The 27,878-nt window shown below is 46.1% G+C and overlaps 1 protein-coding gene across 1 annotated transcript in view; it reads right to left on the bottom strand.

Moving 5' to 3' along the window:
• The window catches only part of PPIL2 (peptidylprolyl isomerase like 2), a 737,332-nt gene that overhangs the window by 681,148 nt on the left and 28,306 nt on the right, over positions 1–27,878 (bottom strand). The window contains exon 3 of the mRNA XM_069620060.1: positions 12,808–12,853. Coding sequence (XP_069476161.1) covers positions 12,808–12,853 — 46 coding nt within the window. The remainder of the gene's footprint in view (positions 1–12,807; positions 12,854–27,878) is intronic.

Genomic DNA, 27,878 nt, shown 5'->3' with positions numbered 1-27,878 from the left:
CGATTACAAATGTTCCCTTTATCTTGAAGATTCTGGATAAAATTGCTTATAATCAATATCAGATGTTTGTTGAGGAACATGATATTTTAGCAACACAACAGTCTGGATTCCGGCCCAATCATGGGACTGAGACGGCATTGCTAGATTTAAAATCCCATATTGCTGGTATTGTTGATGACGGATCTGTCCGCCGCATTTGATCTTGTTGATCACCAACGTTTGGCGGACAGGCTAACATCAGTTGGCAAATGCACCAAAGAAGCAACGGCCTGGTTCAAATCTTTCCTAGGCCCACGAAATACGAGAGTAACTAAAGACAATGCCTTCTCCATTGCCTCTATCCTACTATGTGGTGTCACTCAGGTGTCGTGCTTATCGACCCTTCTCTTTAATATATACTCACGTCGTCTCTGTGTTCTTCTGTCGGCCATGGGCATATATTTTGCCAAATATGCTGACGACAAGCAGATAGTCATCAAACTTACAGGCGAGTATCAAAAACATCTTGAGTGTATTGACCACATCTTTAGGGAAATTTAGAATTGGATGGCCTTGAACTCATTGGCTCTCAATGCTAAAACCGAGTTGCTCATCTTGGGCACTCAGCAGCGGCTAAAGAAACTAGATGTGAAATAGGATAACTTTTTGATTGGTCAGCACGTTATTCACGTATCAAAAAACGTAAAAACTCTTGGGGTCTATTTTGACCCTCAGCTGTCTTTCACCCGGCAGACCAATTACCTCAAGTCCTCATGCTACTTTTACATCCAACTCCTATGGCAGATTCGTCCTTATATGTCCAGAGAGAAAATCTTGCACGGATAGCGGCTGCAATTGTGAACTGCAAGCTGGATTACTGTAACAGTCTTTTGATTGGTACATCTCAGACAAATCTTAGAACATTACAGGTGATCCAGAACAGCACTGTGCGAGCTGTGTTTGGACTTGGGCGCAATATGCATGTTTCTGAAGCAAGGCGCAGCCTGCATTGGCTGCCTGTCCAACAACGACTGCATCACAAGGGGCTATCTATCATGCATAAATGTCTGCATAGTAAGGCCCTATCATATCTCAAGACCAGGCTAAAAAAGAAACCCGTTGGCCGTCTATTACGATCCAACGGCAATATTTCTTTGTTCCAACCCATGTCTGTGCTGAAGGGGTTTGGAGGAGCCAGTTTCAATTCCTGGGCTACTACCCTATGGAATTCCATGCCAAAACATCTGGCTAATATCAGCTCAGTAACTGTTTTCAAGAAACAACTGAAAACTTTTTTGTTTGACCTAGACCATGTGTAAGGTCTACTCTCCTCTTGTTACTGACACTACCCTCGCTGTGTCTGCTCTATAACATCTTATGACTCCTTGTCTTCTTGTAGAGTCCGGATGGTTTCTCCCATTTTCGTTGTCCTCTTCATAGTCTATGTTCTCTGTTGTCTGTTTCTTTTTCTCCTGTGTGCACCCGGAGGCCTTAGGTTTAGTGGCGCAATACAAGAACATAGATAGATAGATAGATAGATAGATAGATAGATAGATACTGGAGTGAGAGAAAATAACTAAAAAGTGACAAAAAAAGACACTAGAATTATGTACTGTGCTTTTCTTTCTTGTAAAAGCTGAGCAAAAAGTTTGCAGTTTTGAATTTGCCATTTTCTAAGCTTTCAAGAACAGGTTGAGTGGAATTTCTTTTTCATAAGTGTACTGTGAGTAGCCAGGAATGAGTCACGGACACAAAAGGATTCATGGTTGTGGTTCTAAACTTTTATTGAAATAAAAAGGGATTGGAAAATGCCTTCCTGTCCTTACTCTTTTCCCTACCTCAACCAAAACTAAGGGTCTGTCCAATGTCAAGATGTCCAAAGCAAACTGTCCTGTGTCCAAAATCCTATCTTCATCCTCACATTCTAAAAGTAACTCTAAGATGCTATGGGTAATGCCTCTGGTCTTGAAAGGTGCACCGCAAATGATCAAGTTTGTTTCATCGAATTGTCATACATACAGTGCAAAGTGTTTATGCATCGAAACCCTTTCATCAAATAGGGTTTTGTTACATTTTTTGCATGGAAAGTCGGTGAAACATGCATAGCGTTAACGTTACAGGGAGCTGTCCAGTGCTCAAATCTATTCAATACAGTTGCAATGTATTTCAGCACTGGACAGCTCCCTCCAACTTGTGTAGTGTGCACTTATTTTATTTAATAAAGGTCCCCAGTCCTAGAAAATAAAATGAAAGTGCACACTACACAAGTTGGAGGGAGCTGTCCTGTGGTGAAATCTATAATGTATTTCAAAACTGTACAGCTCCCTCTAACTTGTGGCGTTTATTGGGGGGTCCTCCCCCAATCCCTCATTTTCAAAATGTAACCCTTTGCTTAACCCATGAAGCATATTCATAGAATTTACAACGCAAACATCCATAAATCTATTTTAAAAAGTATGTTTGAGTTGGAAATTCAATGAAAATAAATTAAATTAATATGCTTTTCGATGGAAAAACATTTCAATTAATACATTTTGATGGAAATTATTTCGATAGAAAGACTGCATACCTGTGTATACACACAAACACAACTTGAGGGGTGGCAGGGGCGCTACTCTGGGTCCCAGCTGCAGTGAGCTCAAACAGTCCAAAGATGTTCTCCTCTTAGCGCACTTTCATGCCTGAGGCAATCTTCAAGGAGGCTGAATGGATGCTGCTGTGCAGGGTTGAATCCCTCCTGTTTTTTGGCAAGTTTGGTGAGGTTTCGCAGGGGGGGGGGGGAGGTTGCAAAGTTATAGTGGGGCTCCACATTTTGTTCCATAGATATAATGGAGAAAAAAAAAAAACTAAAAACTTTGCCCACGCCTACAGCCCAAACCGCTGGACGGATTTTCACCAAATTTGCGCCAGGAGCGGTTTGGTCCCGAAAGCGTGCTTTTGTAAATATCGTGTAAATCCGTCCAGTAGTTTCTTTCAAAACGACCAAAAAGTAGGTCCAAAGAAATTAGTGATGTCAGGCTCCACTCGGCGGACCCATTTCCCGGTTCGTTCCGCGGACAGGCATCCGATTGGCCTAGAGGGTGACGTGATGTCCGTGGACATTGGACGTGCCCCCTGATGGTGAAAAGCATGAAGTGCGTCAGATTTTTGGAAACACCCGCCATGTTGGATTCATACAAAGGTAGAAACATACAAAGAAACAACAATGTACGTGTCAAACTTATCAAACAGTCTCTGGAGAGGTGAGGGGTGATGAGGATGGGATGGAATATTGGCTGTAAGAAGCCAAAAAACAGGTGTTTTTCACCTCAAAAGTCTGCAAACAGTCTGGATGCTCAGCGGCAGTCCTGTGAAGTTTGCGGACACTTCAGATGTTCAAGTGGCATCTGTGCCTATTTCTGCATTACAGGGTCGGTGAAAAGCAGTTCTTGGATGGGTTATAACACTCAATGAAACTGCTTGTGCATTTGTGATGTCATCTTTGATGTCCTGGGTGTTAGTCCTAGCAGTGCACGGTGGTGGTGCGAGGTATGGTTGCCTAGCTTACCATAACTGGCTTCTCCTTAAGAGACTTCAAGAATCCTAATGGCACAAATCCACCTTGGGAGTTTTCTGGTCAACAGACACAAAAAAATACAATGTATTCAACACAACTTGGATGCGAGTCCCAACTTAGTAGGACACCTGGCGTGCTCCCCTGCCATGTTATTTTCTACATCAATTTAACTTGGCTCACAGTCTTGACCTTTTCCTGGTGTATTCCTTTGCCAGGACTACTTTGTGTGATTTGTTTTACACACTTGCAAACTTGATTTTGGCCTGGTATACTCTCCTTCTAGGGCATTTAATGGTTCACTTTACACACATGCAAAAACGGCGTGGTTACATTCACCTACATTAGTTCTCTTTAGGTAATATTAATTTCATTTTGCATTTAATTCACTTCACTCTCCTTTATCGTTCTTCGGTAGCGTTGCTGATGCTGAAGCGCACCAGTGTCCCAATCTCCATGCTTAGGACTCACCGGCTACCTGTGGCATTCTTGGGTTTCCTTGCCATAAACGGAAAGCAGTGGTTTGGTGTCCCGCCTCCACCTCGCAGGCTCACCAGCTTCACCCGCCGGCTTCCACGTTCTTTGCGGCTGCCGCCTAGTTGCTGAACTATTCTCTGTGTACGGGAGGCATAGGTGCTGCTCTTTGGTTCCTGTGCCACCAACCAGACTTGCCTTCTTCTGGTGCTGTCCCATCACAGCAAACTGTCTCCTGCGGTTTTCTCCTGCCTTCCCCTGGAGCCGGCTGGCTACACAGACTTCTCTTCAGCGGTTCTGTATTCCATCGGGCGATGCTGCAGGGACACAGCTTCCCCAGGTAGTTCTCTCTTCCTCCATTCAGGTTCTACCTTTTAAATGTCCCGGCACCTATCATACACTCAAACACTATAGCGTGTTCTGTACTTTTCAGCTTCATGAATCCTCATTTTTCCCCCCTTCAGCCTCCTCATCTCACTATTCTGATATACAAGAAAATGTGGGGCAGTTCTTGCTTTTCTTCTCGCATGATACTGGAAGAGGTTATTAGTAGGTTTTGGGGGTAGTAGGAAGGAACAATTACAGCAAGCCATACAAGTTTAAGGTATGGGGGAAAACATCCCTATTAGGGAAAAGGGGGTACAGGTCTTCACCGGATGATGCCATGTTATCCCCTTGAGGGTCACCTACCCTCCAATGGGGTCCTCCCTCATATAGCTGCCCCCAGGGTCAGGATCAGGAAGCGGATGTCGTCCCCTGGCCACATGGGGAGAGGCTACCTCTGGCAAAGGCATGACAACATCATCAATTTCATCTTAGTACCTTCAGCTTTGTGAGAGAAAAGCAATTTTCCCCTTTTTTGTCAACAGGGCATGCCTGCACAGAATGGAAGAGGAGGGTAAGAAAGCTGAACGGGAAAACAAAAAAAAGGCATACATTTCTGAAAAGTAGATACAATTCCAAGTTCAGGAAGGGATCGCTTGCACAGATCAAGCAAGAGCCATTTTCCAATGACTGAAATAAAGTATGCGCTGGACATGTTTGCACCTATAATGCCTTCCATGAATATTCCGAAAAGCAATGCACCACTATATTCCCCAACTCTTCTAGTTAGGAAATCATACATTTTTCATAATGTTTCACTAAACAAGCAATACCACAAGCCAAAAACCAAGCCATGGTACACAGTATTTTATGACAACAACCTAAAGTGACCTACTTAGCATTTGAAAATAATGAAAACCAATGTGGTGAAGAATGCCAAGCATACTTTTTTTTTGACAGAATACAGGCTGACTTTTTGAAGGGTAAGTGACTTGTGCAGGTCACAAAAGCTTGCAGTACCTAAATCAGTAGCTGAATGTAGGGCACGTTTGGGAAATGAAAGGGTTGTATAAGAAAGCACAGTAGCAAAAGAATGAAAACCTCATCACAAGCAAGAGAAAAACAACAAATGTCCTACCTTCCCACATATGTTGCGATACAAATGGTACCTCCCATGTGTGGGCGCACGGTCCTAGGCCTAAAAGGAAATGGTTAAACTGCGGGTATGGCAAATGCTCTGGGAAGAGTGTATTGGGCCTTCCGAGCAGCCCACAGATTTAGGGCTGGGCCATTACTCTCACAAAAGAAAATGCAGCCACATACTTTTTCGAAAAGAAGACACATGTGGGAATTCAAATAAACCCACTGGGCACTGATCGCGCAAGAATTTCCAACCCAGAATGCACAGCACGTGCAGACGAAATACAGTATTTTGAGATATTTGATTCTGGGAAAACAGTGCATGACCTACCTTCTCACGTTGCCACAGGTGTCCCAATAAAAATGGTACCTCGCATGTGTGGGTCCACTGGCCTGGGCCGAAGGCAAAGTGCTAAACTTCCAGCATAATATGGCTCAGTGAAAAGCATATTTGGCCTTGTGGCAAGCACGTACATTGGCGGCTCTGGCATCACAACCACCAAGGAAAGGTGGGAACGCCATGCGGTTTTGAAAAGGAGAAACCCAGGGGAATTCAAATACATCTTGCTTTTGTTGATTGCAGAAGAATCTATTACCCAGAATAAACAGCAAATAGGAAAAGTAAGATAAATACAATACTTTAATGCATTTGCCATTGGGAAACCACAGAAACGGACGAGAACAGAATCATTTTTACCTGCCCACTTTCCCAGAGGTGTTCCATTGAAAACGGTACCTCACATGTGTGGATGCGCTGGCCGAGTCCGAAAGAGAAAGGGCTAAAGTACAAGTATGTCAAGTGCTCTAAGAAAACCAGAATACTATTTAGCCTTGCAAGCAGGCCAGACATTTAGGACTGGAGTGTCACAGCCACAAAGGAAAACAGGATACCCCATGCATTTCTGAAAAGAAGTTCCACATGGGAATCCAAACCGTCATCATGTGGGTGAATCACGCTAGAATTTCTTACTCAGAAATCACTGCAAAGTTGTAAATGTGACCATAAATACACTATTTTCACACATTTGCCCCCGGGAAACCACTCTGGGCAACAACGCATGTCCTACACCTTCCTAGCTTCCCACATGTGTCCAGATGAAAAAGGTACCTCACTTGTGAGTGCACTGAGCTGGCCCGAACAGGGAAAGGCTAAAACCCGGGTACACCAAACGTCTTAGGAAGAGCAAATCCGTACTCTCTTTTGGTCTTGTGGACAACCCACAGATTTAGACTTCGGGCATCACAGCCACCGGGGAGAACAGGGAACCTCATACATTTCTGAAAAGAAGACATTCATGGAAATCCAAAGAAGCATCACTTGCGTGAGTCACACTAGCAGTTCTTACCCAGACTGCACTGCAACATTGTAAATGTGGCCAAAAAAAACCTCAAAAAAACACTGTCACATTTCCCACTGGGAAATGACCAAAACGCTTGCAAAACACTGCATGTCCTACCTTCCCACGTTCACACAGATGTCCCAATGAAAACCAGACCTCACATGCGTGTGCGCGCTCACCTAGGAGCAAAAGAAAAAGGGTATACCATTGGTAGGTCAACTGTTCTGAAAACCCAAGATTCATCCTGCCCTTGGCCTTGTGGGCACCCCACAGAATTGGGCCTGGGATGTCACAGCCACCAAGGAACTCGTTGCATTTCTGAAAAGAAGACACTGTGGGAATCCAAAGAGGCATCACTTTCTTACCCCGAATACACTGTATAATTGGGAAATGACCAAAACGCTTTCAATACAATGCATGTCCTACCTTCCCACGTTCACACACATGTTCTGACGAAAACCAGACCTCACATGTGTGGGTGCGCTCACCTGGGTGGAAAAGGGTAAATCATCAGTATGCCAATTGCTCTGGGAAGACAAGAATTGATGTGAATTGCAGGACACATTGATCATTGACCTTACAAATGCACCTTGCGGCATTGGGTTACTCCGGGGCAACGCCTGTATGAGAGTCCCTTCAACTTGCCCCGAGGCACAGCTGGAGCCTTCACAGGGATCCCGTTCCCTTCATCCCCCTAAAGGATCAGCACCGTTGCAGGATCCCTGGACCTGGCACAGAGGGTTGTTGCCGTCATGTCCTGGCTTCCCAGTTTCTCCACCTGGTGGGGTTCGGGAGGGCTAGGCACCATGTGCCCGGTGGTGGTGGTGGCGGCAGCGGAAAAACCCAACGCACTCTCCCCCTACACCGGGGCAGCTGGCCGTGTGACTGTCTGTGGTGTCGCACAGCTGCCTGCGCCAGTTGGCTCAGGAGCGCAGGCCTCACAACCGCATCCAGTGGGCAACCTCTCCCCAGGTGGGCTTCAGCACTGATCGTGATACAGTCCACACACTGGCATCCAGGGGTGCCATGCGGAAGTTGGGCGCCTGCCTCGCATGTTGGTCTACCGCCTCCCAGCCCAGCCGCGATCCTGGGGAGCCCCAGAGGGATCTCCATCCCTCCCTGGAAGGGAAAGCTCCACCGCGGCCCGGCCAAAGCTCCAGAACGGCCAGGGGGGCTGCCCCCTGCCTTGGACCCCAGTCTCCCATGTGGGTCGACCTTCCCAAAGCCCAGCGAGGCCTGCCGGTCCTTTGCTAGGGGGCCAAAGGCCCTTCCTGTCCAGGCCCATTGGAATGCATTGCACTACCAAATGGCCGCTCTCCGAGCCCAGCCATCTAGCATTTCCCCATTGAACGAACGGCAGGACCAGATGGCCGGGCTGCTCTCAAAGTCTGGATGGGCGTCTATTTGACATTTGTCTCCTGTTGGATCTATAAGGAGCCTGACGCTTTTGCCCAGATCTCCCCCTCCGTCACCTAGGGTATACAGATTACAAGAACACTTTATAACCTTCCCCCGGATCACTGAAGACAGTATGTATGGGTCCTGTCTGCGCTCCACTTGGTTCACGCTTCCCCGGCAAGGCTCGAAGACAAAAGCACTGCACCTCCCCATGCCGACCAAGGCCGTGCCCCACGCAATGCCCCAGCAGAACTTGGCCTAGTGGAAGGTCAATTATTTTTCTTTGAAGGCAGCATGATGCTTGGCCAACAAGAGAACCTCAGCTGACTTGCACACGGAGAACAGGGTGGCACATCCGGGGGTGAGAGGTCCCCCAGTAAATCATCAATTTCTAGCATTGCCCATGCACCAATTTAAATTTTTTTTTTTTTTTTTTTTTTTTAAACAAAACAAACAAAGAAAACAAAAAAGAAAAAAAAAAGCCCACAGGGAGGGCACAAGTGCCTTCGCGATCCACCCACTCCTGCACACTGCAGAGGACGAGCAATCTGGTCCTCCGCATTAAAAGGGTTAAACATCTACTAGGTGTCTTGAATGGTTCTTTATACATTCCCAGATACAGAAAGTTAATGCCACATAGGCTTGTTTGTATGGCACCAGTTGCATCGAGCCAAAAGTAGCTCCTGGCAGATACTGCTACCAAGCTAACCAGGCTCTCCAAGGCTAGAAGCAAGAGTTAAATAATTCATAGCAATTTCGAACCCTGTGTGGCTCTGCACAGTGGGTACTTTCCCCAAGACCCTGATACAACCACTGAGCAATTGCTGTGGACCTTTGGCCTGAGGCATGGCAAGCGCCTCCTACACACTGAATGTGCACACTCTGCCTGGCCTGCAATCATGCAGTGTGCCATACTCCTAGCAGACCAAGCTGTGTGCACACAACCCACACGGAGCCAGAGCTGGGTCATCTGGCCCGAACAAGGTCAGCGAGCATCAACACAGAATGTTCAGAACCCACCCAAGTCAAGTCCATGGGCCAACAAAGCATTTGCGCTCCAAGCCAGGGCCAGAGTCCAACGAAGGAGACTAAATCTGTCTCAGAGCACAATAGTTCCACATACAGACTTTGGCCAATACAAGCTCTTGTGTCATGGTCTGCAGGCGCGTACCAGGTACACAGCTTCGATCCAGGGCTCAGATCGGGTTTGCAGAGGCAGCAGTTTGGAAATTTTCCTCAGCTCGGACGATTCACAAGGTATCGTCCCTTCTCCCAATGAGGCTAGGAAGGTGGGGCTGCTACTCAATACTCCCTCCTAGGGTTGGCATAATGCGAGAGGACCTCATGGGGAGAGACTCCTACTCTGGGGATAAGGATGATCACTTTGGTTATAGGCTGTTGCCGAACATCACATCCAAACCTTCTCCGACTCCCCCCAATGTAAAACGCATTTGAGAGTAGATCCATGTATTTCCGCAGAGTAGGAGAAACAACATCAGCAGAAAATACCAGGACGAAGTAGAGTACAGGAGACATGAAGATTATGTACTGTGCTAGCCCAAGTACAAGGTGGCCTAGAGGAGGCATGAAGAGCAATCCATGAAGAACAATAAAGGACTTGGACAATCCGCCAGGGCAGGACTGACAACATTGTATAAGAAGACAGTTTATAGGCTCGAGACTGGACTACTGCAATGCACCATTTGCAGGGACTTCGGCTGGCAAAGTCAAGAAACGTCAACAAATTATTCAAGGGCAGCACTGAACATACCAAAGTGGGAGCACATCTCAGCAGCAATAAGTGCTCTTTGGCTACCCATTCGTGAAGACATTATTTTCAAGATCCTTGCCATTACACACAAATGTCTTTCCAACTCAGCCTTGAGATACCTCTCACAAAAATGTTCCAAAGCTCTATCGTCCAGGCCTACCCGCTCCCCTTACTCTCACCAACTCACCATCCAAAGATTCAAGAGAATGAGGTAGGGCAGGGGTCAGCTTCCTGGTCATCACAGCCAAGAACTGGAATTCGCTACCTTTGTCTTTGAGATCTGAGCAATCTTATTGGACCTTTCAGAAAAACCTCAAGGCTTTTTTTTTCTCCTCCAAACTGCCAATCGACTGACTGATTTTCTCTGTACCTGTATGCTTGCCAATTATTAACAGGGTTTGTAACCAGCACCTTGATGCCCTTGGGCTTAGTGCTTTTAACAAATGCATACATTAATAAATAAGAAGGACTGAAGACTTTGTCAAGCCCAGCCGTGATAGGCAGCAGGTGTGAGCGGGACTTAAGAACCCTGACGGCTGACCGGAGAAGCAGAAGAGCTGAAGACGCCAGCAAAGTGCTGAGGGAGTTCACCATGGGTCCAGCTGGAGCGGACCCGAACGAGACGCAGGTAGAATACGCCGAGCAGTCTAGGAGAGCACAGAGGCGCTGCGCCCTGTAGAGGTGCAGAAAAGCAACATGAAGAGCAGGAAAGACACGCCCCAGTCCCAGGAAGCTCCATTGGCATATCCCAGAAAAGGTAACCGGAGGTACGAGGGACCCAGAGGGGGACAGGGGGTGGAAGAGAGGCATGCTCGAGAGGCTCTCAATAGAGCCAGTAGTAGCAGTCAAACTACTGGGAAAGCTGCATTGAGCATCCAAGGAGAACTTCTTCGTTGCAGTGGCAGTTATTAACCCATTGACCACTAGAGAAGAGTCTGGAACCCTAGTGAATTTAGCACCAGAGCCTTTAGAGGAGAACGTCCTCGTCGCAGTGGCAGCAACAAGTCCACCGACCATCAAAGAAGGTTTTGAGAACCCCGACAGAAGCATATTAAGCATCCAAGGAAAGCATCCTCATCGCAGGGGCAACGAAAAGTCCACAAAGCCCCGAGAAGGACTTGGGACTGTGCCAATAACAGGAGAAGGGAATCAGTCTCCTGGCTCTGAAAGTTGAGGAAACTGAAAGCTCTTTTGAATCCAGAGACGCCAGGGGATGGGAGTCATTTACCCTGGCTTTGGGACAAACTATACTGGAGTGAGTGAACAAACTACTGGGAGAAGGGAGTTATTCTCCTGGTACTGAAAATGGGAGAAACAGAGGTCTTTTGAACAGGAGACGTCAGGGGAAAGGAGTCATTCCCCCCAAACATGTGGGTGAAATACATTTGAGGCGGTGAACCAATACCAGGAGAAGGGAGGCATTCTCCTGGTCCCGACAGTTGACTATTGTAAAGGTTGGAGCCACAAGCCAGGGCAAGGAAGTCATTCTCCTGGCATCCTTTTCTACCAAAAAACATTGACCCAACTACTAGGAGAGGGGAGCCATTCTCCTGCAGAAGGAACTTTTCTGTTTCACTTATGGGATAGAAGTAGGTTTTGACACAGGACGGTGGAGATGATTTTGAGGGTCATTCTGACAGCCCATTTATAGTATTAGTTTGAGGCAGGGCAACCCCTCTGAAGATGGGATAGTGAGGGTTTCTTTTCTTACAAATAAGTCTTTAGCACCCACCATGCCATCTTTGTGTCAGCCTCCTTCTTCGACACCCTTACAGCTCATCTACACAGAGCAGGTGAAGTCCTAAAGCTTCAAGACTTACCCGCATGTATACAAGGTTAAGTGTTTTTTTCCAGCCCTGCACGTTTACAGCCAGGTAAAAAAACAAACTAAGCTCTTCAATACATGTGTTTTCACAATACAAAACATGAGTCCTTTCCAATATAATTAACATGTTGCATATACATCTGCCAGTAAAGGCTCTCATTTCATCCATCCAGGTATTGAGACCCCCAAATAGTATATCCAATATGCATCTCTTTTAATCAACCACTTCTCGCAATCTCTCCATCGAGCATGTGCTGGGATGGTTTCCAAAATCAGTCCTTTTATCTGTAAAACTATATGCTCATTGGAAAAACAGGATGGCAGGCTTTTGGTACAAGTAACACATTATGAAACATCTGGAAGAGTGTGCCCTTAATTATTAGAGTCTGTCCAGAGAAGCAGAGACCGATGTGAGCATCCTACTACAAAGAGAAACAATGTCGCTACACAAATACACCAAGTGTAACAGAATATAGATGAAGGCACATCTTACCCCCGGTTCCAACAGGTAACCAATGACAATACATGCACATCATATAACAAATGAACAGATGATATAGGACCACTAACACCCCGGGAAGTGCCAGCCCACTCTAGGTGATGTGAATATTCACCAACTATTCCCAAGATTGATCTCAACCGTCAACCACAAAAATGACACTCTTTTTTGTCACAACACAGAAGACAAAAATCAGTATGGCTATACTACTCTTTCAAAGTGACATCCCTGCATTAAGACTGCAGACTGATCCCAGACTCGCACCAAAGAGCAACCCCACATTTAATGTCCGATGGATTATCCTATGTGCCGACACAAACATATCTGCAAAGAGGAAAACCCATACAGAGCCCCTTTCACGGCTTTGTGTGAATCGGGTCTGAGCTGCACAGCACAAACTAAGATGGTGGCAAAGAGAGATGGTGATTTTTTTACTTGAAACAACAAAGCTTGTCCTCCCATTAAACTCTTGCAGGAAAGCAGATATAAAATGGCACTTCTCACCTGCAGTGATCAAAATTCAGTCTCCTGAAAGTGCTTTTGGGAATCTCTGTTAAAAGAAACAAGACAAAAGAAAATAAAAAGGGACAGATAAATATAGGTTGTTTATCATGCGCCATGACCAAGAGAAAGCATTACCGAAATAAACCACTACTGCACCCGTTATCAATTCTATAACGGCCTTGTTTTTCTTTAGCCTTTAATCAGTGTCCTGCCGAGAACTTGTAGGTCGTGTTCTTGGCTCTACGTTCCCTGTGCTAAGAATGCATTTACCCCGAACTGCACTAAGCACTATGGAAAGTTACCTGTAGCCACGTGTTAGGGGGTTTTGCCAAAATACGGTCTGTGACAAGACTTTAGAAAGCCCACCTTGTATGAACAGAGTTGCACCCCTTAGGTTTAGCCTGAACTCCCGAAATCTTTGGTAGTACACCAGGCTTAGTCTAGTGGGGTGGAGGCCTGTAGTGAGGCACAAAGAACCCAGAGCATACACGTGCTTGAAGGAACCCCTTACACACTGGAGTTGTATCAAACAATAGGTACTTATTTATATACACTAAGGCTTGTAGCATTCAAGTTAGTTAAGTACTACAACGCAATAATATAACAGGAACACAGTTGCAATATTCTCAGAGTTAGATACTTCAGAATAGCAATAATGGTAGCAAATCACAGAAACCTCCTGAAAAATATATGCAAACTTATTAAAAACTTTGATAACTTTTGTTAACGTCAGCTTAGCCTATACAACCCTGTCTTAAGTGAGTCTCAAACAGCCACAGTGGACACTCTGGCACCAGTGACCAAGGGCTGAGGAAGCCAAGGCAAGAAAGCAGAGTCCAGGGATGAAAGAAGCAGAATCCGACAGAAACTCTTCAGGTTTGCACGTTGGTAACAGTCAGGTTTCAAAGGGTAAGGGAATTGGGAGATTCCATCACCGAATTGCCCCAAGGACAAGTGTCCTAAGGAAAGGTAGAGCGCTATGGGATGTGCACCCCAATGTAGCTCAAGGAAGGCTCTGGAGTGGGGCTCGGGTGGGGGGGATGGACTGCAACTATCTGTAGCCCCACAGAGCCCCAACAAAGCAATGCTTCAGTTAAGTAACTATGCGCAGTACCTTTAAGCAAAGAAGCTGATGCAGTAGGATGCCCCCCCCCACCCTCCGGTGAGGCAGGAGCAGACCCTGGTTTGGGTTTCTCAGTCTTGGCGACAGGAATGAAGAACTGGAGTGGAACTGGTGGTTGCTATTTTGTGGTCGGATGCCCATAAAGCTCCAGACAAAACTGTGATTCAGAAAACATTGCACCGCAAAATGTCACAGGACCCTGGGCTTTGGCAAATGGCAGGCTGTGGAGGTGGCAGCTCTTCAGGGAGGGCGCAAAATGCAGTTAGTCTTGGGACTGGTTAGGCCCACCAGTCCAAGGGAGGAAGTTGTCCTCTTCTGAGCTTTTCTGTCATACTGAAGTTGAGGTCGGGACATCAGCGGTTACTCAGATGGCTCTGGAAGTGGCTGTAGATGTTCTTCTGCTTTGTCAGAATCTTGGTTCCAGAGGCCGATTCAAAAATTCAGCTCCAGGACCATCAGATTCATCCAGGAACAGCTGCTGTGTCTACCAATCGCCACTCATGCACCATTCAAACTTGGGGGTGGTGGGTGGCTGTCCAATGGGCACCACAGCCAGCCTGCCAGTGGTTTAAATATCATAACATGTCTTGTGAAAAAGAAAGGTGGGAGTGATTGCAAATCTTTCAACTAAAAGTAAAAATAAGGCAACATGGGAGGTAATTTGTGGGGCACAAAAAAAAAAGATGTGACAATTAAACTGCGTCTCGGAGGAAATGTGGGTTAAGTCGACACTAGGATCAACAGATGCTAGTGAGGCGGCAGTCGATCTCCCTCTAATATTTGGGAATGTAAAGCATCTGTCCTCAATGTTGCTGTTATTGAGTGGATGACAGTTTTCATAGTATAGTCATTCTGTTATTTAGATCCTCAAACCACAAAATTCTTTTACTTATATTTATGCCCAAAATAGGCAGATCTTATGATTCCAGTACCTGACAAGTAAAAACTGATTTTGTTGCAGTAGAACTCAAAAAAAGGCCTTTCCAACTGGTCATTGGATGTTGTGAACATGGTGTTCGATCTAATGCTATGGACCACATTACAGCACATACTTTCTGAGGACACCGACAGTTCTTTAAACATGAGATGTTGTTGTAGATCACGGATAATCATACATTTGGGAATAACTATGAGGAGCAGAACCGCTAAGAATGGTACACCTTTCGTGACATATCATATAGTTCTTGAGGATGGAATAGGGGCAATAGTGGCAACTCAGCCAGCAGTAGTACCACAGAGGTTGAACAGAACAGAACAGTAATGCATCTCATTTGGATTGATCTACTTGTTTGTACAGTACTAGTGGAGGTCATCTCACGAGACCGCTGTTGGGAATCATTTCCTGCCCTACTTTGAGGAGCAAGAGTGCACTTTTGCACGGAAATTGAAAATACCAAGCACTAGAAGCAGGTATTGTGGCAAACGTTTGCTGTTTGATGATGGTGCATTAATGAGCACTCTATAGATTTCTAATCAGATGCAATCTGTGAATTAAGTGGTTGTTGGTGGTGTTCCACTTACACTGCTGGTTTTCGGTTTGTCTCTTTTTCCCTTTTTAACCTCTAGTGCTTTGGCTGTTTGTTACGCTGTGGAGACCAGGTTGCGCATCTGTCAGTCGACTTAGATTTTGTGGCTTTTTAGCCCCTGAAGAAGGTTCTGTGAATGAATTGTAGGGACTGAAACGTGTCAGGCAATTTACAACACAACAGGGCCAAATATTGATTCACTCTAAGGCCTAGGTGTTGGGAGTTCAATTCAATATCAACGTTTTTATATAAGAATATTGTGTACAGTTTTTGTGTATGCTTTTTGGTTTGTTACACATTGTGCAACTTTACCAGTTTTTTTTATTATTGAGGATTTTAAAACAATAAAAGTATTTGTATATTTGCATTCTTGTTAATACCGTGTGTATTTTTTTTTATGTGGGATATTTGGGACAGTGATTGCAATTACTAAATAGTGAGGTTAATAGAGTATTCGCAGCATTCTACTTGGACCTAGACACTAATAAAGATACTATTACCACTGCAGACATTGATAGATTCCTGGCAAGCCTACTGGTTATTCAGTTGTCGCATGAAACTAGGGCCCATTTGGACTTACTGATCGCCTTTGAAGAAATTGCCTGCACAATGGGTGACCTCCCAACAGGAAAGGTGGAGGGCACAGACAGCCCCGCTGCCGAATTTTACAAAAAACACTACAAACCGGTCCTCGTGCCATACCAACATAAGGTGTGGCAGAAGGCTTTCAAGTCACGCGTACTTCCTGAAACTATGAGAAAAGCTGCGATTATGGCGCTGTTAAAACCTAACAAGCCTGCTGAACAGTGTGGGTCTTCCAGACCCATTTCTTCAATTAATAAAGATGTTAAAATATTCACAAAGATCATGGCCACCTGACTGACGCCAATCATGCTACACATAATTCAACCGGATCAATCAGGCTTTAACTCTAGGTGAGCCACAGCACTGTACCTGCAGAAGCTCTTTAACATACTTGCGCAGTTAGACCCCCAGAGCTCCGCCGGTGACCGCCATCCTGGATATTCAGAAAGCCTTTGATTACATCTTGTTGCAATTTCCCCTGGAAAGTGCGGGTTCGGTCCAAACTTGCTTTCATATGTACGGCTCCTTTACACATCGCCGACCACCAGAGTCAGCACAAACAGTACACCATCTGTGTTCACGATAGCTAGGGGCACCCGACCCGACAGGGGTGCCCCCTTACGGCCTCTACTGTGCGCCATAGTCATTGAGCCTCTGGCGGACCTTCTAAGGCATCAACATAGACACAGGGGAAATAGGATGGCTGGGTGGCCTGAAATTGTATCCCTTTATGCCAAAAATGCAATCATATACATTAGGGACCCGCATATCCACCTGGCACCAATTACGGAAGAGATTCTTAATTCCGGGGAACTGTTGGGGTTGCAGGTGAACTGCAATAAGACACAAGGTTTTGCTCCCTAACGGAAGAAACTGTTAAACCAAACAACCTGCAGAGTTTTACATGAGCCCAAACTGCAATGTGCTACCTGGGGATTGTGGTCACCAGAAAGAGTACTGCTCTATATGAACCAACTACAGCGGGGTAGCCCTCCAGAGAAGGTGCGTATGAGAGGCACATAAATCTTGTCAATATGGCCCTTTTCATTCTTCCTTGCATACCACTTACACAGGCTATTTATAGCAGCACCCTCATAAATCATGGAGCTCACTGGTGACCGTCTGGCCAGCAGCAGCTTGCAAATCCACTCTAACAATGCACACAGTTCCTTTTAACACTCGCCTCTGTTAATGATCCTATCCAGTTAATCCCTTTGAGTAATGTACAAGGGAATATGTTTTTTTATTATTATTTATTTATTTATTGTGTTTTAGTACAAAAAACTGAACTTTTCACTAATCGAATTACACGCATATCGCATTAACAATTTATAAACCTTCAAAAGCTCAAAATAAAAACATACTAATACAAATTCCTTAAAAATCCTTTTCACATTACTTTTTTTAAATTACAAAAACCAGAATTAATTCCCTTTACGACTCCTTAAGAACAACTTCCAGAAACCCCAATTACCTGATTGACAGTGAGAGTTCATTAGCATTCAGAATTCTGACCCACAAATCCTCTTCAGTTAGTCTAGAAGACAACTCAGTTTTTTCCTCCCACAAATGACATAGGTCCGGACATGAAACACACAGATGTTTTAAGGTCTCATCCTCTAGAGCACAGTAGCGACAGACATTTGCCTTTAGGTTCCTTGCTCCTTCTCCCTAACACTTCCCTTGTTAGGCACAGATTTAACTTTACTCTCAACATTTTGAACCTAAATTCTCTCGACTGATGTTTCCTCGTGTATGGGGCTAATATTGTAATTTTGTATTGTCCAATCGAAATAATCATCAATGGTTTGATATTACATTAATGCAGCCCTGCGCTGAATCCACACGTGTCTGAATAATTTCTGTTTTACCGTATTAGGATTCAGTGAAAGCTCCTTTGTCGAGGATTACATTATTCAGAGTGTCTGTGTGCACCACTCCAACCATTCCACTAAGACCCTACAGTTACCCTTTAACCGCATTTCATTGAGAAGAGTAAATGAGAAAGCCTTTGGAGACTGACAATACTGGAAAAAAATAAATAATGAGCAGCTTTCCCCAGTCAATTCCGGTCTCAATCGGGAGCGGACCGAACTCAAAATACCAACCACTGGGACGGAGGCAGGTAGGCACAGAACTTTTCTCCATAGTTTAGCCTCCAGCTTAGCCCAGGGTGTACAATCTTCTCTCAGCTGGGCCCCAAAATAGGTTTTGCCACAATTTGCTGTCTGAATAATGTTATTACAGGCAGAAAGAAGTACCTTCCAAACTTAAAATCAAATTGAATTAACTGGCTAGTGGCTGACAGAAATGTAGACTTTACATCAGCATCAGGTGCGCTCCTACTTGTTCCATCATAAATAAGTGATCCCAGATACTTACATTTATCAACCACTTCCAACGATTGGCAACCACCTCCAACGATTGGCCTTTGATGTTCCAACCAAAAGTTTCCCACTTACACTTCCTCCTATTCAGCACCAAAATTTTAGATTTTATGTTGTTCATTTTAAGATCCTGCTGACTAAGGAACTCTTCCACCACCTGTAATGCTCTTTGCAGCCCTACAGGGGTCATGTCACAGACGAGGATGTCATCAGCGTATGTCAGATGGTGCACTTTTTGATCCCCTAGTTTAGGTGGGTTAGTCCTGATAGAGTTCCAACAAATGGGCATATCCTTTTTATATATAAACAGGAAGAAAAAAAAATTAAAAAAAAAAAAAAAAGACAGTGGACACACCCCTGGCAGAGTTCCCGATTAGTCTCTATCCAATTAGAATATGAGCCCTGCAGTCCTATCTCACTTTTTTGTTCCTGAATGCAAAGCCTCCAGAATTCCAATTAATAGTTGAGGGCATCCATTATCGTACATACTGTTCCAAAGCATTGCCCTATTTACATGATCGAAAGCTTTACTGACATCAAGGAACGCCAGATATACATGTCTCCCCTGTTCCTTTGCTTGACCAGATACAATGCCAGGACAAAACTATTCAAAGTTGTTTCCTTTCCTGAAACCCGCCTGGCATATATCTAAGCAATTGGTTCTTCCTGCCCATGATTGCAGTGCTCTCAGAATTATTTTGACAAAGATTAAGTTGAACGTATCCAGTAAAGAAATAGGCCTATACTGTGTTGGGGACAATCTGTCACCTCCCTTAAAAATCAGGACTGTCAAGGCGGCACACCATATCCCCGGAAGTCTTCTCAGTTCCTAAATATTGTTGAACAAACGTGACAATAATTGGGCCCATAGTAAAACATTCGATATAAAAGGAACACATTTGAAACGCCATCAGGCCCTGGCGCATTTGACTTTTTACTCGGTTTTATCAATAAGGCAATGTCATCCAGGTCCCAATCGTAAGCCACCTGCCAACTAGCATCTAAAATCAGCTGCTTCCAAAGTTGCCGGAACAACATACACCTTTGTGAAATACTTCACCCATACCTCCTCTGATATTGCTTGGGTTTGCAAATATTGGTTAATTCCCCTAGGCTTTATTAACTGCCCGACTCTTGAGGGGGGCGCGGTTGCCCACACGGTGAAAGCCCCTTTCCGTGCGAGTTCCGGGCAAGCTGGGGCCTGTAGGACCATAATTGGATCTGAATAGCCTGATTTGATTTGAAATTTAACACCAAAACATCTAAAGAGACCTCCCTTTGTGTGCCCCATAAATCTCGTGAACAACGATCGAAATACATTAAATCCTTACCCAACTGTAAGGCACCAGGATCCGACAGCCTCGGGCCGAGTTCTATAAAGAATTTGCCAACATCCTGGTTGGTGCCCAGACTCCACACAGTCTGGACAGAAGCCTTAGATATAGGCAAGTTACCCGGGACCACACGAGAGGCGAGAACACTATTGCTCAAACCTGGGAAAACTCCTGAAGAATGTGGCTCCTACAGACCTCTCTCATTGGTTAACACAGACGCGAAGATCTTCGCAAAAATTCTTGCTACACGGCTGACCCCCCTGATGACACACATTGTCCACAGGGACCAAGCTGGGTTTATACCAGGTAGATCAACAGCAACAAACATCTGTTGCTGTTCCAATGTACTGAATTTGATCCAAGGATATGCAAGGGGTTGCACTAGATATGCAGAAGGCCTTCGACACTGTATACTTGTTCAGAGTTCTACATAATTATGGGTTCGGCCCGAACTTCATACTGGGTCAGAGTGCTATACACCCAACCACATGCCAGGGTATGTGTCAATGGGAAACCCTCCGAGCTAATAGAACTCGCGGGTTGTCCACTGTCCCCCCCCCCTCTTGTTTACGGTAGTTATAGAGCCATTAGCCGATTTAATGAGGTATCGATTCAGTAGGCTGGGGATCCATCTAGCAGACAGAATGGAGACCATCACGTTATACGCTGATGATATCCTGATATATTTGAGGAACCCTGAGCACAACAGAGAAAGCTCTGAAAACCGTCATAGAATTTTGCAACTACTCTGGGCTACATCTTAATACCTCCAAATCAGAGATATTCCCCCTGATGGAAACAACTTTGAAGCCAACGACACTCCATGGCCTACAGTGGAGTCCCACCCAGGTGAAATACCTAGGAGTACAGTTGGCAAGGACACCACAACTCACCCGTGCCTTGAACTATGAGATGCTTGCAGTAACGCTGTGCACTAAACTTGAACGATGGAAATCACTTCCAATTTCTCTTATGGGCAGGCTTGCACTGGTCAAAATTATCATTTTACCCAAGTTATTTTATCTATTTAGTACAGCAACAGTGTGGCCTGGCAGATCTTTCTTCTTGAAAATTCAGGGTGCATGTACAGCATTCGCGTGGAAAGGTCAGGTGTGAGTAGAGTGGCGGAAACTCTCTTATTAATATCCAAATGGAGGATTGGCAGCCCCAGATTTTGAACTATATTATCTAGCAGTACAGGCCCACTATGCGTCACAGTGGACCTCCGTCGACCTACAGGCACAACACAGAACCAAGGACGCATACAAGAGATGCCCTATGCAACTCCTGCATAAAGCTGTATCAATGTGTCCTGGACATACCCATACCACTGATCCCCCCCATTGGTTAAATGCGCCGCCTGGGCCAGGATGGCAAGGATATCTGGGCAGGAGGCGTTATACCACCCAAACATGCCACTATGGGAGGCGCACTACATACCCCCCCACACAAGATACTTAGATTGCCACACACTGGAAAATAAGGGAATTCTTCAATTTAGAGACCTCTTCCCAGATAAGCAATTTATACTCTGGGAAAACATTAAAGAAATAATAGGTAACACACCACTGCAGAAACTGCATTATCTGCACGTGAGATCAGCAATGGCAGAGGTCTGGGATAAGTTCCCGACAGAACCCACAATACACTTGGGTCTGGGATATATGTTTACAGCAGGGAACTCCAAAACAACGGCCTTCACATTGTATAAAATGAGAATAGCAAACCGGGGACCATCAACCCAGGGAGTGAAAGAGAAATGGGAACAATACCTAAACCACACTATTACTGACATGCAATGGACACGAATCTGAGCTCACGAAGAATACTTCTTGCAACTCGAGGTTTCGATTAATATACTACAAAATTGTACACAGAACGCATTAGACACCAGCTAAACTGAAAAAGATATTTCCCTTTGACGGATGGTAAATGCCCTAGATGCAGAAGTGATAATGCAGGTATTTCACATGTTATGGGCATGCACCCAGCTATCGGCATATTGGGCAGGAGTATGTTCGATACTAGACACTATGGCCGATCAACCTATAGAATGGGGACCTGCAAAATGCCTACTCGGGGAGGTGAAGAAAATGAACCCGGGGTGGCGTAAATTGCTCAATCTCAGCCTAGTTCTTGCAAAACTAGCGATCTTGATGAAGTGGAAAAGTGCGGAACCACCCACAAAGGAGGACTGCGAGAGGGACATGATATGGGCAAATGACAGGGAAGAAATGTATGCCGAATTATTGCCCATCAGAAGTCGCTCCAGAGACATATGGCGCAGGTTCAGCCAACATCTTTCTGATAAACATGTGGATGGAAATTACTCCGATACGTCACCATAATATGAACACTTAGAATACTGAATGTGTACCGTGAAATGTGGAATTGGAAGAAAATGTTGATGCATCTCTGCAAGTTAAAAACATTTCTTTTTAAACTGTCTGAATCTTGTGGTATTTTTTCCAGCATACAACTCAACATTTATTCTGCATCATTGATCCCCAACATGAATTTATGGCCCTGTAGCCAATTTGTATAGTTTTGCTTTATGGTGCGAACTTCAATGTGCTCTCCTAAATGCCTCTTCGTCCCTGAATCCCTAATTTCTTGGCACATCTGCTGTTTATGCGCCCTTACCAGAGGGTCAAAGGCAGGGTTCAACCCCACCCACATAGCTCCTTTTTCCAAGTGCTTAACTGGCACTAGGCCCCCCAGGAACATCGAGATACAGAAGGCAAAACCATCTGGAGAGCACAGAATATCAACAACTGCACAAAAGAGACTCCTGATTTTTCCATCTAAAGGCTGCCGATATTTTTGGGGACCACTTTACTGTGTGGTTTCTAGGATTAATCTCCACATTCTGGGGTTTTACCTCGGTTTGTTTCACCCCGGAAATCATCAATTCACAATAGACCATGGAATGATCACTTAATTCTGTATGAATAACCTTCAAAGTTCCACCTTTCTGAAACAGATCAGCAGACATGAAGATGTAGTCTAAGGTAGAATTCAACCGACCATAATGCCACGTGAAAAACTGTGGGTCGGGGGGCACATCACTTGACGAATTTCCATTTAATGGCAACGGGTCCCATGCATCCAACGCCTATTGTATCAGTTGACCCCTCCTACAAGCTTCACCTGATGTTGTTTTCCTAATCAAGGATTGATACCAAACATAATCAAAGCATTCTGCACTAAAAAAAAAACACAACAACAACAGAAGCATCCTCTTCTGGGGTTTCTGCCAGGAGTAAGAAAGAAAGAGCTGTCAAGAGCTTCCTCCATCTTAACAGGATCTGGATTCAAATACACATTCACCAACAAACACTTGTTCAACTCCCCAAACCTCTGATCTGGCCATTAAAGCAGGACTGCTAGCATATTTGTTCTTGCCAGATCTATTTTTTCGTACTGTGAATCCCTGGTTTTGCCTAATGGCCGTTAGTATTCCACCAAAAGGATGCCCCTTAGACCGCGTTTTGTCTGGATATATACAACATGAAAACCTTCTATAAAATCGGGGTATTTCCTGAAAACATACAATGTTGTACGAGATAAACAGATCTTGATTATTTACCAGGTTTACGAAGCCTGTATAATTCCAAGATACCATAGATACCCTCAGATTTCAGCATTCCTGGCCTACGATGTTGTCCCCAGTAATCCCATGATTCTGCCCCTCGTTAGCCTTATTTTGTGGGAAATACACCTGATGCCACAAAGGCTCACTCACATCTACTCGCATAGCAGATTAGTGCCCTGCATCCCTTTGTCCCACCCAAGGGTGCGGGGGAGCAGGTCTGGATATTATGGAAGCACCTGAATCTGCTACTTCGAAGCCTAAAGTAAGAAAACATTCATTTTTGGCCAAAATCGCACTTTTGATAATCTGTGAGAAAAAATGTAGTTTGACAATATCAAGGCAGCCTCGTGGACACATTCCACTAAACTGACGTCACCAGTAGTTACCAACCTTGAACTAGGGATTTCAAACAGAGACAGAATATAATGTCTATTTAGTGGAATTCTGTAGAACTTTCAAAAAGGCAGCTTAAATAGAGATATGTCACAACTTCCATCAGCATCTTTTTAGCACTACCCCCATTGAGAATGTAATATCTCCATTCACTTGCTTGCCCTTCATTTGACGATTGGGAGCAGAAGTGATACCCGCTGATAACATCTTACTCTTGGGTGCGCCAGACCCCTTTTCTTCAATCCTACGTGATAGTGGCACAGGCATATTGCCATGTGTACCCTCAACTGGTAATTCGGCATGCATAATCATTGGTCTAGCAAAAATATAGTACAGCTTCTGCTCCTTCACTGGTGCCAGTTCACCCGCCATCATATTAATCTCCACCACTTTAAGAGCTTAGGACTAAGTAGAGGTTTAGGAGTAGATTCCCTCAAAACACAAACGTTGCCACTTCCCCTACCCACTATTGTGTCAGCCTTGATTAAATCCTTGGTCTCCCCACCGCCTTCCACCCTGTCCATTTAATTCTCTTCAACTGAATATGTTGAAATGGACTATCATCAACTTGATTAACTTCCTAAGGAACATTCAAACGAATCCCAGGGCCCTCAGTTTGTAGTGGACTGATGACAGGCTCCACGGTCCCCTTCAGCTTCCTACTTTCGAAGAAATCCTTCTTCTGTTCCAAGTCCAAATCCCTGCCCTGCTCGACCTCTCCCCTCAACCTTGCCACAAATGTGCGTGTTCCCCTGTTTTGCTTTGGGTGTAACTTACAGTTTTTAGATTTCTTTTTTTCAGCCACACTGTTTTCTTTTCTTTTTGGCCCTTGTACAGGCAGCAGCACCTCCTTTAAAGCTGCTGCACAAAATGACGTCTGCCTCCTCATGACCCATCCTTAGAAGTGATACTGACGGCAAAGGCTCTTCAACTAAAACCGGAGATGCCTGTACCCGGGGCTAATCTATCAAACCCTCCGTTCCCACTTTATTCACCTCTAATGCATTCCCAGCATGGGTGGGTCTCAAAGGTGGGTCAATCCCCTCCACTTGGACCTTTGGTACCAACTCAGGCCCGTAGACCCTTGATGAGGCAGCTATAAACCCTTCTAAGAAGCTCACTTTACCTGCAAGCTCCTTCAGGGTTTGCCTTACCTTGCATAGTTCAAAATTCAATGAGTCATACCCCCTGGCCATAGAGTTCAAAATTCATGCCAAAATTGGGAAGGACACTTAGTCAACCATGCACAATGTGTCCCCTCCTGCCCCGGTTTCTACCTCTTTTCCCTCACCCTCCCCACCCTCACCCTCACCCCTGTCCCCTGGAGGTGGCTGGCTCTCAGGTGGGGACCCCCACTCTACCCATACATTCCAAGACCCCACCCTCTGTTACCATCTGGAACCCCCAGTCTCTCTCACACACACAGAGCAAGAAGCATCTTTGCATAATTGTATTGCGCTCCGAGCGCGTTGTGTTTTCTTCGTCCACCTCCCCTTGCAGCCTCTTCCTGGTGCCCTCCTCCCTCCCGCCTCCCTGCCCGCCCGCCCACCCCTCCCGATGGGTTACCTCAGGTGTCCCTCTGGACTACCCGACGGCTGCTCTCCCTGCTCACCTCTTTGTTTGAACGTTGTGGGTGAGAGCAGCTCGACGGGCAGCCAAGTTGCAGGTTTAGAAACCCTGCCGGTCCATTGGGGGCCTTGTGCGAGTAATCTTTGCATAATTGTATTGCGCTCCGAGCGCGTTGTGTTCCCCCCCCCACTCATTTTGCAGCCTCTTCCTGGTGCCCTCCTCCCTCCCGCCTCCCTGCCCGCCCTTCACCCCCCTCCCCCTGGGTGCACTTCGTGTCTTATACGGACCCTCCTGGGCAGCCCCCCGCCTGGCAGCCCCCGCGGCTAAGGGCCCCTTAGGCAAAGGGTGGCTCCCTCGGCTGCAGCTCCTGTCTTGTGTCTGCAGGTGTCCGCAGGGGACGCCTGTTGCCTGCCAGTATCCATTGATTTGTCCCACTCGCCTCCCTGCCTACCCCTCCTCAGACTCATTGACACAGCTGTGCCTTTTCCCCTTTTTGTTAATACGCACTGTGCCAGTATTTAAAATTGCACTGTGAAACTAGGCCTTTTGTCCCCTTTTTAGGATTCTCACACTTGGGTGGCTTCCCCGATTCATTTTGAGCATAGGAGCTCTTCAAGCCTGAGAGTCTGTTTTTCCTGTGTTACTCGATTGCCACCCACTATCTTGTCTGCCTGCTCTCTCCTGGGTCTTCCCCTCTCTCCCCACCTGCCTCTCCTATCCCTACTCTATGGTGCTCTCCATCTCTCCTATCTTCTCCAATTCCTTCTCTATTGACTGTCCCGCTCTCCTCACTAAATCTGGTAGGAAAAAGTTTAAAAAGGGCATCCTGGTCTCCAATCCAGCCCTCCTTATCGCCGACACCTACACCAGTGCCTCCTCCAAGGAAACTCTCACCGACATCCTCTTTGTCGTGCCTTCACCTATGGACCCTTCATATGGTCTGTGCTCACTCCTTTCTCCTCTTCTCCCATTGATGGTGGCACCCGTTGGGATGTCCTCTTGGCCTCCTTCCACTCCTCCAAGGTCATCATTAATGTTTACTCAAATGGGACCGTCTTGGTCCAAGGCCCGCAGGCCAACCTTCACCTCTTTGATAGACGCTTCCCACGCCTCGTCAACTTCCTTTCTTCTCCTGCGGTCCCCCCCTCCCCTTTCCTTGGCTACCTTGCCTTCTCCCTCCCTCTCTGCACCCTCTCCACCTCCGCAGGGTGTAGCCCCGATCTGTACCCCTCCCCGGAAGTCCTTCAAGGATGGCAACCTTATCCACATTGCCACTCTCAACTCTCGTTCTGCTGTCAAATATTCCTCTGATAGCTGCCACCTTCTCGAAGAACTTGACCTCGATGTCCTCAGTCTCACTGAGACCTGGTTCACGACCAGTTCTGTCACCAGCTTTGACATGCTTCTACCTGACGGCTACAAGATCCTCTCTGTGCCCAGGCCCAACCGCTCTGGTGGTGGTGTTGCCCTTATCTTCCCTGAGTGGATTCCTGCCTCTTTCACTCCTACACAGACCTACTCCTCTTTTGAATGCTTTGTCTGCCGCCTCTCTCTCTCTCCCCTAGCCATTCCCTTACCGTGGCTACTATCTATCGACCACATGGTCAGATTTCCTCCTCCCTCTCTGAGTGGGCGGACCTCTCCTCCTCTCTCTTGGCCTCAACCACTCAACAACTCCTTCTTGGAGACTTCAACATCCACTTGGATGCCTCCTGTCCCCCCTCTGGACACTTTCGTGACCTCTGCGACTCTCTTTCGCCAACCATTCTCCCCTCCGGCCCTACCCATTCTGCAGGGCACTCCCTCGATGCTCTGATCTCCTCTGATCTTCCCCTCTATATCCCCCTCTCCACTCCTCTCTCCTGGAGTGATCACTTTCTCCTATCCTCCCACCTCACTCTCCCTACCCCTCAGGCCAAGCCAGCTGTCATGACCCACAGAACGCCCCCCTTCTGGACTTCCTGGTCCTTATCGCGACAGGGCTTTATTCATTGTTTCTTCCAACATGGCCGTATCACATGACACGCCTCGCACCAGCCTTCACGGCGGACGTTGTACGTCCCATAAATGTGCCGCGGCCCCACGCGTCTCAATGCTATTGCGAAGTAGCGACCAGACGTGTGCTCCGTAGCTCGTGGTATTGTATCCTTTGCTTCTTCCAGCTTACCCCATCCTAGTCCCTTTCCTTCCTTTCTTGGTTACTGGACTTGTGTGCTTGTTGCGCACCCTGTTACTTTCCCGGACTCCTGGATCCCTGCATCCCAGAACCTTGAACTGGAAGCCGGAAGAGACTTGTGCAGCTTTATTCAATACTCGATCAGTTCGCAAGAAGGCATCGACCAAGAAATCAAACAAAGATCGAACTCAGGTGAGAAAGGGGAGGGGGGTGGGTGGGGGACTCCTTGGCACCACCTTCATCACTGCCACCCACCTTTGCGGTCATCCGACCCATGAAGCGCGTGTCAGTTGAGGCTTTCGCCGCCACCTTCTCACCCCCCCCTTCCCCTTTGGCTGACTCCCACCCTGACACAGCCCTCTCCGTGCTCCACTCTGCTATAT

The sequence above is a fragment of the Ambystoma mexicanum genome, chromosome 10 (genome assembly GCF_040938575.1).
Source record: "Ambystoma mexicanum isolate Mex_15411 chromosome 10, UKY_AmexF1_1, whole genome shotgun sequence".
Lineage (NCBI taxonomy): Eukaryota > Metazoa > Chordata > Amphibia > Caudata > Ambystomatidae > Ambystoma > Ambystoma mexicanum.
Note: the sequence above shows the minus strand (reverse complement) of the source record. Positions and strands in the feature narration are given on the sequence as shown.